This window comes from Hermetia illucens, chromosome 3 (genome assembly GCF_905115235.1).
Source record: "Hermetia illucens chromosome 3, iHerIll2.2.curated.20191125, whole genome shotgun sequence".
Classification (NCBI taxonomy): domain Eukaryota; kingdom Metazoa; phylum Arthropoda; class Insecta; order Diptera; family Stratiomyidae; genus Hermetia; species Hermetia illucens.
The window spans coordinates 171,702,425-171,718,151 of record NC_051851.1 but is presented as its reverse complement, the minus strand read 5'-3'; the positions used below and the strand labels follow the sequence as shown (position 1 = coordinate 171,718,151).

At 44.0% G+C, this 15,727-nt stretch overlaps 1 protein-coding gene across 1 annotated transcript; it reads right to left on the bottom strand.

Moving 5' to 3' along the window:
- Positions 1-8,996: 8,996 nt before the first annotated feature.
- Positions 8,997-11,461, bottom strand: LOC119652808 (cactin). Its single transcript, XM_038057131.1, has 2 exons — positions 9,462-11,461; positions 8,997-9,373 (listed from the first exon to the last, which is right to left on the bottom strand). Exons 1-2 carry the CDS (start codon positions 11,409-11,411, stop codon positions 9,185-9,187), a joined length of 2,139 nt encoding a protein of 712 aa, XP_037913059.1. The 5' UTR covers positions 11,412-11,461; the 3' UTR covers positions 8,997-9,184.
- Positions 11,462-15,727: the final 4,266 nt, after the last annotated feature.

The following is a 15,727-nucleotide window of genomic DNA, read 5'->3' as shown; positions in this document are numbered from 1 at the left end:
AATAGCAATACAGAGATAACAGTCTCAATTTGATGTCAGTGTTATGATAGCTGTATTCCCACATTAAACAAAAGCGAATATAGTGCCATGCCACCGCCGAGGGTAACAACGCTTTCTAAATACACACCCCAACATTCTGTCCTTTAGCGCAAATAGGAAGAGTACGATGACCAGTCAAGTTTTGTATTTAAGTCCGATTCTGATTACCTCCTTTTCCAAATCGAGAATGATTTGGGTCCACGACCCAACGAAAGAGCTAGTAGATTTCACCAGTGAAGTAGGGATGTATGAAGAAAGATGACATCGTCCAGTGGAGGAGCAAAAAGGACGTAACCGATAAAGAGGGGAAAAGGTACTGGTTATAAAATTCAACCTCGTACTCCACTTTAGCCGTGATATTTTACGCTGCTCTGATAATAGCTATTAGTTTCTTCACGGTAATGGAGCTCCAGCTCATCGCGCGTAAGCAAAAATATAGCTTCTTACGTTCATTGATCCACCTCCAAATGATGGACCCTTGCCACGCCGATTACAGCCCCCCTTTTGCGACGTGCAATCAAAAAAAAAGTCCTAAAATTACTGCTGATCCAAAGTACGGTCGATCTGATTAGATGTTCTTAACGGGTCAGTCGAAACCTGTGCTTGAATCGTGTATCCATAATCGCAGCTGAAGATCATATAGATATATCCGTCCTTATCCAAGGCTGACCAAAAAAATGCACCCAATATCGTTAGAAACAACATGATTGTTCGCAAAATCGTTGAAATAACCGTGAATCAAATCAGATTTCCCAAGAATTGTGGAACTGCTGACGCGATTACTCATGAAGAAACACCGTTAAAAGGATCGCCTTCTTTACATTGCATTTCTGGATTTGGAGAAAGCGTTTGACTGTGTGCCACATGAACTCATCTGGTATGCTTTACGACAACACTTAGTGCCAGAAAAATTCGTGCGCTGCGTTCAATTGCTCTATCACGATCCGAAAAGTGAAGTTCGAAGTGTGACGGATGTATCAAAACCGCTTCGTGTCTCTGATGGTGTTCATCAAGGAAGCGCCCTCTCACCACTCCTCTTTGTTCTTGTCATGGACACTGTCACACGGGACATCTAACGTCCAGCGCCCAATACATTGCTTTATGCAGATAATGTTTTCCTAGCGTCTAATAGCAAAAATGATCTCGAGCAACTTGTCCAAAAATGGAATCATCGCAACTCGGTATCAGATTGAATCTGAATAAAACTGAATTTTTGACGGCCGATCCCCATGAAACAGGTACAATTACTGTGAATGGCAGTGACCTACCCAGAACTGAGCGATTTAAATATCTCGGGTCAATGCTTTTAGCCAATGGAGAACTGCGTTGTAAAATTTCTTCACGCATTAGCCCAACCTGGATAAAGTGGTGTTTCACAACTGGTATCCTTTGTTATCGTCTCAACTTAACTGCAATGTCGTCCGTCTTGTCGCTCCTTTTATTTTTGAGTGTTGGCCGATTATAAAAGACAATGAACGGCGTCTTGCGGTTGGGAAGATGTTGCGTTTTACTAGTGGCGTGTCACGTTTTAATCACATTTGAAATGAGGATATCCGCGATCGATATGGAATTGCATTGATCGTGGAAAGATTACGAGGGAGACGTCTTTGATGGTATGGTCACGTAATTCACGCTAACGAGAATTCATTTTGGTCTGAACGTGGAAGTCGATGGTAAGCGACGAAAAGGCAGGCCGAAACAACGGTGACTTGATACGCTGGATGGGAATTTAAAAGCCTCGCCAATGCATCCAGATCAAGCATTTGATAGAGCCAAAAGGCGAAATCGATTACGATGAGCCGACCCCGCTTGTAACGGGACAAAGGCTGAAGAAAAATATTGGATCAAGGGTTTTGACCACCATAGTGATTTCAAAATCGATCACTGACATGACGTGTACCTAGAATGATGCAGGAAGTACATTCTGAAAAAGCTAATAACCATTATCAAGTCGTTATTTTTGCATCGAGCTTGATACCATTCCACGCATCAACAGCGCTACATCCGTCTTCTCTGATTTGTCTGCAGACACCTTAACCCCAACATCAAGTTAAGGTTATTCCACACTAATGTTCTCTCTGTGCTGTTATATGGGAGCGGCTCATGGAAAGTAACTACCATTGTTACTTCAAGCTTTCATTAACACCTAGCTCATCCGTGTCATCGACGTACTCTAGCCTGAGAATCGGCGTACGGCCCAATTACCGGTAGATGTGTTAACTGAGGGACGGACAGTTGAACTTTTTTTCGTGGTATTTTGGCCCTGATTACATTTATTGGGCACAATATTATGGGAACTACAACCACTTTCTCGAGTCGCCGGAAGCCCAGCCCAGTCACCAAGTTAGATGACTCTCGTCGGTTATTCGTACCGTACCTTAAATTTCTTTTTCACCTCAGTGTTTGGATTTATACTTTGTACCTAACTGCCAGGTGTGGTGATAGCTTCCCCAGTGGGTAATCTGTGAGTCTGCTAAGTTCCTGCACTATCCTTACCTACCCCCTGAGAAGCTGCGGTAGCGTACAGCCATTCGGACTGAAGTTTTCTATCTATCCTTCCTCCTTTCACAATCGGGGTTGGGACCGGCTACGGCGGAGTTTTATTACTTTATTATTAAATTATTATTTACATTTTTTATTTATGTGGGCTACTTTACTTGTTGGTATGAAATGATTCAAAGCAACGAACACAGATTCCCACACCACACTTTCGGGACTTAGTCTGCATTGAAGATTTGCAATTCTCTCAAACACACCGTCTTCTTTTTTTATTTAATTTAATGAGGACTCTTGGTGAGAGTGATGTCCTAGAACCTGATTAGGTTTCGCAGGCACTTCATACGTCGTCCGTAACCCTCATATTTAAATTGTACTGATGCACACTATTGGGTTGCTGAAGAGAAATGTTTTTTTTTCTCCTTTTGACTAAGTCTGAAAATGAAAATATCATATCATAAGTATTGCCACAACAGAATTGTCCACCCATTTGGTTACTGCTCCTCCATTTATTTTCTCCAGTTTAATCATTGCTTCAGTGTTAACTCTCACCTGATTGTCACAAAGGATTCTGGGTGGTGTTGTTATTCGAGCTCGGAGCACCATGCCAACGAGATACTGATCCGAGTCTATATTGGCCCCCCTATATGTTCTGACATTCATCAAGGCTGAGAGGTGGCGGCGTTCGATCAACACGTGGTCAATTTGGTTGAAAGTGGTCCCGTTTGGAGAGGTCACGTAGCTTTGTGGACCGCTGTCCGCACAAACCAGGTACTTCCAACAACCATTTAGTGTGAGCCTGCTAATTGAATAATCCGCAGTCCGTTATCATTTGTATAATATTTTGATGTAAGCTATGGGAGCCAAAGTATCGCCTGAATACGGGCTCCTGCCCTACTTGGCTGTTAAAATCCCTAAGTATGATTTTGATATCATATCTGGGACAGGCTTCGAGGGTTCGTTCTACTGCCTCGTAGAAGGTATCCTTCTCCGACTCTGTAGTCTCCTATGTAAGGGCGTGAACGTTTATGAGGCTTATATTCCTAAACTTGCCTCGCAAGCGCAGAGTGCATAGCCGTTCGCTTATGTTTTCAAAGCCGATAACAGCAGGTTCCATTTTTTGGCTGACTAAGAAACCTACTCCGAGCACATGGTTTACTGGATGGCCACTATAATATATGGTGTAGTGACTCTTCTCCACGAAACTGGTCCCTGTCCATCGCATCTCTTGTAACGCTGTTATATCAGCCCTATATTGGGACAGGGTATCGGCTAGCTGCTCATCAGCTTCATCTCTGTACAGGGAGCGCACGTTCCATGAGTAAATGCGCAAATCGTTAATCCGTTGTCGTTGCCGGGTCCGTCGTTTTAAAATCCGTCCTGGCCGAGGCTCCTGTTGTGGCTTCGTAACAAGTTGTTTTCCGTGTAGGGTTATCAGCCCTACCCAACCCCCAACCTGGAGGACCAGTTGGTACAATTTGTCCCGGTTTTAGGCGCGGGAGACTCGCCTTCATCCTTCTCCGTCTGCAGCTTTTCGTTAAGAAAGAGCTTCCAGCGGTCACCACGTGGACCTAGCTCCTCCGTGTCATCGCCGTACTCTAGTCTGAGAAAATCTCATATGACAATCTGCATCGACGTACGGACCAATGTCTAGATGAAACGAAAATGCTTATGCTTATAGAAAATATTGCCTTTCTCAAGGACAGCAGTGACGATCAATCGAACAGCATTTTCGAAAATCCTGAAAGTGATGAGGAAGTCGATCTTCCACCTACTGCAAATCCCACGATCACCATGTATGACAACCTGAATCGGTATACGGACCAATTACCGGTAGATGTGCTAACTGAAGGCCAGAAGTGGTAGTTAATAGGCCACACTTTAAACCCTTCAAAGACGGTATTTTTTCACATTGAAAAATTGTTTTACATGGTATTCTGGTCCTAGTTACACTTATGAACTCAGAAAAAATATTGAAAAAAAATACAGGATGTTTCAATAGATAGAATAATACGTTACCTGCAGCTGACAATATTATGGGAACTGCAACCACTTTCTTAAGACGCCAAATTTCTTTGATTTCCCAAGCCAGTGGCTCATACTTCATTTTCTTCTCCACGTATTTCCGTTCAATGTTACTATTATGGGGGGATAGCAACATCAGTAATATATGCGGAGCAATCCGTCTTGTCAACTAACAGCACGTCAGGCTCCAATGTCACGAGGCAGGTTCATCCGCTCCACAGCAGAGTTTGGATGATGCATTCGGAATTTGGACATAGTAGTCCGTATTCGTCGCTGGACCTTTTCCAGGTCGGTCTTCGTCCATGGCAATATTCCGAATGCATAAGTCAATGAAGAGAAAGCGAATACATTCAATGCGCTTATTTTGTCCTTCCGAGAGATGCGATTTCAGTACCAGCTTTATACGTCGCAGCAACTCGGACAGCAGAGCATCCTTCACATCAGCAACTCGAGCCTGGGTTCTTTGCAGAATTCCTAGGATGCGAAAGTCACCAATGCTCTGTCCGACGTACGGCTCGTGATTACTTTTGCGAATGTCTTAGATCACGGCTAAACATGTCTACTATTCTCAGCAGAATTACAAGGTGGTCGCGCTTTTCAGCTAACCATGAGCGATGATGTGTAGGTATGGTCGATATACTATACCCCACCAAGGGTATATGGCGACCATATATGTATATACCTAAATATGCTCCAAGTTTAGCTTGCGGTGATTTTATCCGTCATCTCGATGTTCGCAGGTTGAGTGATTTATAGCCAATTTATACTCGGTCTCAGGTGGTTGGAATGCCACACGTAAGAGATGCTATACTTCTTCAAGAAGGTCACGTATCATCCTCATGTGCGGATCTTTGGCTGTTTCTCGAACAATATGCTTAGCTCGTGTTGTAAGCTGACTAATCTATGATGACGATGTAGTCAAATTCATTGCACTCTGTCTGCACGCTGTCTACAGGAAGAGGTCCTCTCCCCTCTGTTATGGCTCCTGGTAATGGACACCTTGCTATGGCTCCTGAATGACGCAATGGTTTTCTTACAAGTATTTGCGGAGGATCGAGCCGGTTGAATGCAATTCTGCATGAAATCCACAGTTGGTGCTTCCCCAACGGGCTCACAGTGAACGCCAGGAAAGCTGGACTAAATGTTCTTACTAGGAACGCCATGTCAAGTAGGGAAACTTCACGCTATCCACTTTAGCAGGGGCGGAGATTAAGCTGCTACAAACAGTCAAGTATTAAGGACTACAGGTAAGACCTGGGGACTTTCACCGCAACAGACACATTAAATATATACATCCAGAATAAAACCCATTTTTATGTCATCTACGCCGACTGCGGCACTTGAAGCTATAAATCTACCCGCCATTCATTTACCGGTGAAACACAACAGTCAACAACCCATGTAGACTTGATACCATTGGAAAGAGAAAAATGGTCTGTAAATTGTCATAAGTCCTTTGGGATTACAGACCTAATAATCTTCAGCAATGAGTCTGGCCCGGTATCAGTGGCCGCTCCGACTTCCGGTCTGGCCCAACCCCTCAAAAAAAAATGACGACCATATTCCACACGGAGGTAGACGCCATTGCATAAGCAGCAGAAGAGTGCTTGCGACAAAAATGGCGGAATCATATCATTCGAAACTGTTCCAAAAGTCGGGCAGCGCTATTTGCATTAAAAAGTAGCGACATATCAAAGCAGTTGTTGATATGCCGTTGCCATCAGTTGCTGTTGAAATTTCGCCGACGAAACAAAACAGGATTCTCGTAGCCGAGTGGAGAAATTTGAACTCTTGCCGGCAAGCGAAAATCCTTGTGAAAGAACACGGAACCGCTAGAGGGTCATTTTTGTTGGTCCTTAAGAAGTGGGACATAAAAATCCTAGTTGGGCTTTTAACGAGACACTGCTCCTTAAACTACCATATGGAAAAAGGGGGTGGTTGTTTCGGATATATGCACTTCATATGCAGCTGCCAGGCCTCCTCAGATCCCAGACGAGGACACCTCGGTAAGGTACGAATTATGGGAATAGTGCAATGGGCCTAACAAAAGCCTGAGCGCTTTGGTCATCACAACTTCCGACACTCAGCGTACAGCACGCTGCTCACGCTTATTAAGAAAACTCATGTTGAACAAATCATTCATTCATTGGAAAAAACCTCTCGTACAATATGTTTTGATGGCAAACTTAATAAATAAAAAATCTTGATACCTAAGGACAAATCTATACCAAAGCGGTACACTAGACGATTTTTTGAGGACCCCAAATGAAGGGGCAATTCAAATCAAAAGTCTCCAGCGCTATCTTTAATCCCATCGGCCTTTACAGGGCGGAGTTGCATCATCATCCCATTTTCAATATCTTATATCCCATCCGGTCTCCATATACATTTAAGAACAGAAGTAAGTGTTGACCCCCTGCTATGTAACGCTAAAATGCAATTAGGTGCATTTCACGTAAGTGGTTCGACTCAAGGAATGTGAAAATATTTTTGTACGAATAGTCAATGTTATGAAATTACCGAATGCGCTCCACCTATTGTATACATAAGCATCAGCTGGGCCATTGTTCGCGCTAAACGCCGTGGTGATAATTTTATGACCGGTGCCAGTGGATGAAATTTCGAGGATTCGATTTTGGAAATTGTAGGGACGAAATGGTTGTGGTGCTTGACTTTGAGATTCTTCTCGTTTCGCGATGTAAATGAATGGTTATGGAGGAAATTGGGCAAAAAAGATTTGTGTGTTAATAGTAGAGTACAAAAAGGAACATCGAAAATAAACACATACACAAACAATTTATTAAACGATTTTTTAATGAAAGTGGATAAATGATGGTATCTATAAATGTCAAATTAGAAGAAATCAATTTGCCCTTTTTTTATTTTCGGTCTTTAGACCTTTCACCCTAATCACCTCTGCAACTCATGCAAGCATTAATTGGTATAAATTTTCAATAAAATCGTCCGGAATTTCATTAAGCCATATCTTTTCTAAAGTGTTTTCCAGATTTGCTTTGTTACTTATCAATCTTTGTTGCAGTCGCCGCTTCATGAAGGCCCACAAATTCTCTCAAAATTTAGACTAAATGTTGTGGAATCATAATAGTTTTGAGTGTGAACATTTTTTTGTTGGGAATTGTAATTTTCAACTCAGCTTATTTCGTGGGAGGCAAATTCGCCCGCAGAGTTAACACGTGTAAAAGACGTCTGCTCTCTTGGCCACAAGTATTATCGTCAATTGTGTCTCATATTGAACCAGGAAATGTTATTATATTCGCAAATGAAGTCTTCTGTCGAACTTTTAAGTAGTTAACGATATGTTCAAATAGTGTCTGCCAGGTGTGTGCATATGAAAACGCTTTCCACGCGTAGATGGCTATACCTGCGCGTGCAGGTTCACCAACAGCTTTACATTTTTTTAACTGCTTTGACATATGTCAGGGTTTTTCGCATGAACTATTTGTGGTAGCGCTCTACGATAAATTATAGTATTTTTATAAAAATGTGCAATTTTGACCTCAACAGCATCGGTACGCGGCAATCATTAAGTTTCTACTAAAGTTTACGCTCCATCCGAATCGCACTGTAGAGCTTGGCTTCGCAGTTTTCAAAATTCACAAATCGTCAACTGACTGGGAAGCAATGCAATAAGAAATAGATTTACTTCCCGAATCCAAAGCGTCGGCCGCTGATTGATGTGTGTATGGCGTTTGCCTAACTTCTTCCTAGTACAAATGCCGTATATTTTACGTTATAAATGTAATAAATGCAAAGCAGATATCCTTCTAGTGATAAGTACTATTTGGTAATATCGGCTGCCGGACGTTATTTGATGCTGGTGGTATCATTTCGTATGTACGGTTAGGATAATGAAAGATGATGTTTGTGATATTACTTTGTAACATAAGAGGTCGAAAATTGGCTTGATGAATGGTTTCATTGAATAAAATAAAATCAAAGAATACAATTTTTTCATAGTGTTGTCCATAAACTCCTGGAATGATGCGAGGAATGTGTGGTTTCATACTGGGAAATATCTTAAACGGCGACCAAGAGGTCGCGTCCCAATAACAACTGAGGACTGAAGAGTAATGAAGTTCAGGACGCAATCTATCGAGGATTTTTCTCTCTCGATTGTGGTTCTGAGTCCTCGAGTTTTTGGGCTCGACGAGCGTGGTTGACATGTAAGGAACTGAATTGTCCAAAAAGACCCAGCACTCCACCTACCCGAGGTTGACTAGCACAGTGGCATGCAAGCATGTATCGACGGAAGAAGACTTCAGAGAAGTCTCACTTAGGCACGGTCCACTTTCGTGGCGCTATCAATATTCGATTATTTGATGGTCAATGGTCAGCACATTACTTGGGAGCTAGTCGCTCATTGCGATCAGAAGCTCAAGTAAAAATTGGAATTGTCAAATGAAACCCTTCGAAATTAACTCAAAATATCTTAAAAGTATTTATTTTCGATATCAACATTATGTGATATAAACAATCTCAACTTAAACTTATTGATGTCAACTTTACAATGGAATCCTCAGTATTCTTTGTTCAAACCAAATTGAAAAACGACTCCACAAATCGTCCTAAAATATGAGCAAATTACATATTCCTGACAAAATTCTTATCTTCTGTATCGATATCTCTTGAAATGGAACCAAAGCTGGAATATATTGTTATGGAACTGGCACCGAAATCCTCGCTTGTAGCTGAACTCCCATTCTCTGTTGACTATTTTGAAGGCGATGTCCTCGTAGGGTGGTCCGGAATGAAATCTCAATATCGCGAAATCTTTGTTGTCATTGCAAGGAGTCTGTAACGAAAAAGGAATAAGTTAAGATACCATTCGTAGGCGCATTTTCTATGGGCTGGGAAATGTAAAGTCTGCCCTGAAAACTTACCAAAAAGTACTGCGGGGTCGTGTTCTTATCGATCAAATCCGGATAGAAAATGTTGAACTTGTATCCTTGCACGATCTTCGGTGGCGGATTATCCATGTCATAATGGGTTTGGTTGTACTTGTTCCACTCGAAGCCCGTATGCACTCGGTTGAAGTACCGCGGCTTACGGGGTCGATATTTATCCGACCAGAGGTACACCTGCGAGTCGAGTTTCGTTTCCACCGAGAATTCCGCCTCCTCGTCGTTCATTCCCTTGCGCGCCTCCTTATCCAAAAGCATCTCTTCGCGGGTATAAGGAATGCCATCGTCGCATTCTTGTTCCAAGAGTTGTGCGCGTTGCGATTCCAACTTTTCTTCGTCCTCATTTGGATCGATGAGGATTATTTCGGGTTCAAGATCGGACTGTTGGAGGTATTTCGGACTATATCGGCCTTCATCGTAAACTTTGAAGCATGAGTCCAAGACCATCTGTCCCTCGTCTTCGATGGGTTCTTCACGGTCTGATTGTTTGTCCTGGCTAGACTCATCCATTGATTCGAATTCCTCCTTGACATCGACCGATGATGGCTCAGTCACTTCCTTCTGTTCGCTCTTCAGCATTTCAAGTTTATGTCGCAACATTTCTTGATGCTTGTCTCTAAGTCGGGCTCGCGCCATGTGTGCCTTCAGTTGCGACAAAAGACTCTCCCAGTAACCAATGTCCACCCCATCGCTATCTCCTGAAATTTTAGCTTCAATTCTTGTCTTGAGTTGCGACAATTCCCCCGTGCTCTTGCCACGGAATATATCAGTTACGTCGCGCGCAACACTTTGATGTATGCCTTCGCGTCTGCCAGCAGTCACTTGGTACTCATTGCCCAGCTGCATTTTGCGGAGTTTCTGCAGCTCGTCTTGAACGATGACGGTCATGTCCTCCCAGAACTCCGAGTTGTTCCCTTTTTCCAGTTCGATGTAGACATTGATATCGACTAGCAGGTCCTCGAGGTCTTGAAGACTCAGCCCGTTCAGGAAAGTGTACGGTTCGTGCATTTGCATTTCAATGGATTCCTCAAGGTTCGAATTGGAGATGTACTGAGCCAGAAGATCGATAGGCTTCGCCCTTCCATCCTGAATTCGAATTTTACTGCGAAGTCTTGCCTGCTCCAAATGGAACCGATCCTCCTGACGTTCCCACTCTTCGAACTGTGCAGCTTCTTTGGATCGTTGCATCAGGACCATCTCCTCTTCTCGTTTGAGTCGTTCAAGTTCACGTTCCTGTCGTCGTTTTTTCACCTTCTCCAGTTCGGCTTTGTTTTCTAGTTGCTTTCTACGATTCAACGCCTCTACAGCTTCCGACGGGACGTTTTTAAAACCTTCTTTCTCCAGTTTCTTGCCCCAGACGAAAGTGGAAGTCAGATGAGCGTCACCGAAAGGATTGTCTTGGTTTGTGTAGTGTTGGTACTCATTGTCCCAGCCCATTCGTTCGCGACGCTTTGCTTCCTTCAACTGTTTCTCACGAAGGCGACGAGCACGTTTCTCCTCAGGTGTCTCCTTAGCTTTGAGCTCTTCCTTGCGCCGTTTCCGCTCTAGGGCTTCCTTAAGGCGGTTCCCTTCTAGACGTTTCAGAAGTTTGACGGATTTGTCACTTGATGAAGAGTCGCTGCGGGATCGTCCTCTCTGCTTGTCGGAAGACTTCTTATCTTTCTTCGCATGCCGGCTTTTGCTTCTGCTTCTACTTCTCCTGTCACGGGACTTACGTTTTGATGATCCTGCACCGCGTCTGTCCCGATCTCGATGTCTGCCTGCGCTTCTGTCCCTACTTCGGTCTCGTCGATGATGTTTGCGATTTCTTCGGTCCCTTCCATCGCTGCTGCTTGCGTTGGTACTTTCACTTGCTTCTGATGAAGACGAGGCGGAGGAAGAGTCACGTCTTCGTGACTTTTTCTTATGGGATTTATTCGATTTTGGCATTGTAGCGATGCGTTAACGTTTGTTTCTGAATGGACTTTTGAAGACGTCAAAATGACAGACCTAATTCATATGATATTTGTCATTTCTTTTTGCAGTGTTACCGTATGAAATATTGATCAATTTTGTTCCTTGCTCGTTAATTCCAATGGAAAGATGTTTACATTCCAGTTGAGTATAGGAAATTAACCAACTGAAAATAATTTAACCAGTTTTAACTGCCAAAAGCTTTAAGAAAGAAATGTAAAAGCCAGACATGTATATATTTTAATTATTTAAATAGCGAAAAACTTTAGTAATTAGTGTAAAACATGGATAGTAATTAGTGTTGGATTGTGTGGCATATACCTAACCCGACGAGTGGATTCGATAATTATGAAAAGCACACAAATAAGGCCAAAAAATAACTTTTAAGAAATCGCGTTTAAAAGTAAAAAAACGGAATAAAACTTGATTGGAGAACTTACACATTAATCTGCTATGCCAGGGCCGTAAAGCTTACCCTCCTCGTCCCGAATTTGCTCCAGGTTGGCCACATTCCTCTCCCCCCGCTCAATCCGGGTCCTTTTTGCCGCGTGATTCACTCTGCGCTCGGAGCGGTCTATGCGGTTTTCGTCAAGTCGAGCAGCGTACGTTCCAGCGTGAGATTCCAAGGTAATCCCCATGACTTCCATGGGAACCGGGGAAGCCCCTGGACTCACATACTTCGGGTGGACTCCTGTTGTATGTGAGGACAGCTCGTTTATTTGCGGTTAGCCCCCCTAGTGGGAGTTTCATGGTGGTTGTGGTTATGCTCAAGCGAGAAGAGACCTTCGGGCCTCGACGTGGTGTTGCGTATCAACACGGGTGCCGTACTCCATAGTTCGGTAGAGATTTAGGTAATTCTTGCATCCGCCAGTATGAATGCTAAGCCATGCACTTGATATAGATTGGTACCGTTGTTGCTTGTCTCAGCGGGACTCTGATTGTGGTCACAAAATCAGTCCGTCTTAAGAGGACCGTACGATTAAATCTCACGACAGGTGCCTACGTAAAACACCATGGGCTTCACCCCAAAGAGTATAATTTACAGGACTGGGAGGTCGCGCACGCAAGTCAAGGTTATAAACAAACTACAGCTGATCTGATAAAAGATTAGTAACCGCCACATGAGGTTCAAGTCAGGCGTACCAACACAAGTGCACAAATTTTATCCGCATGGGGTGCCGCATCACCCCAGTTACCAGCGGAAGGCTAATATTGCTCCAAATATCTGAATATGCCTAGTCTAAACTTGTCGTTAGTTGAAGGGCCTTATTGGGAAGGTCCTTTAAGCCTATTGTTATTCATCTTATTGAAAAACACCGTTACTACTCGTCTACAGGTTTCTGCGGTGAATTGATCCCTGAGTAATTTTCGGCGAAACACTAGGGTGTGTAGCTTGCTCATAAGTATAACCTCTCAGTTGTTTGATTGCAACCGTTGGCGTTGGAAATGCTCGGTGGTCTCACTTCGCCTCGAGACTTCATGTCTCTATTAGAGTAGCTTACCCCGAGTAGGTTTTGTTTCGTTGACTCCTGACAGGGAGATAATATGTGAGAACCAAGAACCCCGGCCCATATCCCGCCGAATTGCCAACATTCGGGTTAGCTCCAACACGTGCCGTCCAGTTCCATATATTATCCCGTGCAATTGGTGTTCACGATTGGCTAACCTTTTTGGGGGGTTTGGTTGGTTGACAGGCTTGGTGACCTCATCGTAACAGACTTAGCGCCCAACGTGAGGTCACAGTTGTTGCGTATGTAACGAACGCACTGTGTTGGTGACCACTTGCATCCGGCTCAATAGGTTATGGTGGGCGGGTCATTTAATCCGTATGGACGAGGATGATTCAGCCCGGAAAGTCTATAAGGGCAATATCTATGGTAGAAAAAGAAGACGAGGCAGACCCTGCCTAAGATGGAGCGATGGCGTAGGTCAGGACGCCAGAAAGCTTTTAGCGATATCGAATTGGTGGACCTCGGCGCAAAACCGGGATGTCTGGAGTTCTCGGAACCATCCGTTTCTCTCTGGAGTTTGGTTGAGGGATGCCCCATTCAAGGGCTCTGGCGTTAAAGTTACCGCCTACCAGTAATCGTCCCTCTGTACTCCTCTGTATGGCGTCCTTCAGAGCATCAACCGGCGCCGAAATTCTACCATCGTCTGATTCGATGTTAAGTAAACGCTAAAAAACTGCAGTGAACTGCGCTTGCAGCTCGGAAGCAGTTGCATGTTGATTTGTAAGATGCTGTTCATTCTAACCGCCTCCTAGTCCCTTTTAGTTCCGCCCTGAAGACTGGGTACCATCCCGAACGGTGCAATGTTTTCATCGGACCTCCAGACAACGGAATTCTCTATTTCGTTGCAGAATTTCGCTTGGTGACCCACTTGACCGCATCTAAGGTATGCTGTATGCATAGTCCAAGCACCTGTAACACTTGGTGGGTGTTATTCGCGTTCGTACCCTACATTCTACCCATCCAATTTTTTCCCCGCTGTTAAGGAGTTTCCTCGCATATTGCTCGGCGATTTCCACCACAGCGAAATTTCGTCCTCGAGAATTGTGATACCTATCCAGGCGTTGATTACTTCTGGACATTCACGTTTGGTGGCTACCTTCACTGTGACGTTTTTGGTGAGCCAGTCGGGATCTCGAATTTCAAGAGACCACCTGGACTCTAGACTAGAAAAGAGAGCCTTTTTCCAGTAGTCTCTTAACCGCCTCGCAGAGCCCATTCATGCTAGTTGCCTTCGAGTCTAGTTCGACGAGGACTCCGCCACCCTTCGTTCACTGAAAGTTCCCGCAAATGCCTTGTTTCCGTTGATTTTATGAGTAGAGCTGATGGTCTAGTTATTCTTCGTTTCCTCGTGTTTTCCGTTGGTAATTTACCATTCGTAATCATCCTGCTTTGGGGTAGACAGTTTTCTGACGGAGTAGCGTGTCCTTTTTTGTCTTCTTTGGCCCTAGAAATTATTTGGATGAAGTCTCTTTAGACGCACCTTCCTCTTTCCATTTCTCCCCAGTTCGCTTTGCAGTGGCGCTTACACTATTTTCATTGGGAAGGGTGGCTGCTTGTGCTTTGGTGCGTCTTCTGCCGGTGTCCATGATCGTCTGTAAAAGGAAATGCGATCTAGGGTTCCTTCCAGTACTATAAGCCCGTCTTTCATGACTTTGTTGAAGTTCTTCTGGAGGATCGTTGCCGACTATATGCGCATCACCCCTGATGCGCATTTCCTGATGAGCTTTTGTCTTCGACTCTAGCAAGGACGGTCGACTTTGCTCCCACTCGGCTTGAGTCCGGGTACAGGGTACTGGAGTTACTGTCCTCGCAGCGGCAGTGGTATCTACGCTTCCTTTTAATTGGGGATTTTGGTGTCTCAAGGATGTTTCAGACATTGCTACCTCTTTCGTTGAGCGGTGCCTATAGCGACGCATTTTTTGCTATGCCCAAAGAGTCAACTCTTAGTCCTCCTCTGCTATTTCGTCGATTTTCTGATTTTTTTTTGTATTTTGTTCTCCGTGGAAGTCTAACGAGCCCATTTTATCCCAGGGAGCGGGAAGCAATAGTCTGGAAAGGGTGTATCCTCGGGGATAAAACACTAACCCCAGTTCCCTGAGACATTATCTGTGCCTAGCAGATTTGGGAGTTCACGGAAGGATCGCCGGGTCGCTCAGGACGACGCGGTCTAGTAATTCCGTTTCAATGCACACTACCCAACCAGGGTCTCGGGGGGCTTGACTCTTGATGCAGGCCACAACTACCATCTTGGCGGGGCTAAGCTCACATCAGCTCATCGATATCGGCAGAGAAATGGTCACGGTTCCGAAGACTCCAAGTGTGCCCTAATGGGTACCGGCCATTCGGAGTTTGCTCTTCACCAAGGTTACTCTTCAGGCACTTCGACCCGTTAAAGATCGCAGACAACCCCTGAGGGGTTGGCAAAGTTTAATGGAATTTAATAAATAGCGCAAAGTGCAAAGAGAATATTATTGTGTCCTTCGAATTTTCATTAAAAAATATAGGACCAGAAAATATATTTCTTAAACACTCATTACTAAAACATTGAACAGTTAGTTCTTTTGTTTATCAACAAATAATACTATGATTGCACATGTGACGCAATTCCTTGTTGATAGTATCCCCTTTATCATTAATTTACAAATTCCGTCGCAATTCCCCATTTCAAATTACCGGTTCCATTCAATTTCACAACATTTGTTTATTACATTCCAGTCCCGACATTCCACTTCCAATAGCAATTACATTACACCGTCCCTGCCGCACCGTCAACCGAGGAAA

Coding starts and splice junctions, on each gene's coding strand:
- LOC119652808 (XM_038057131.1), bottom strand. CDS start 11,411: ATGCCAAAATCGAATAAATCCCATAAGAAAAAGTCACGAAGACGTGAC. Junction 9,374..9,461: donor CGACCCCGCAGTACTTTTTG/GTAAGTTTTCAG, acceptor TTTTCGTTACAG/ACTCCTTGCAATGACAACAA.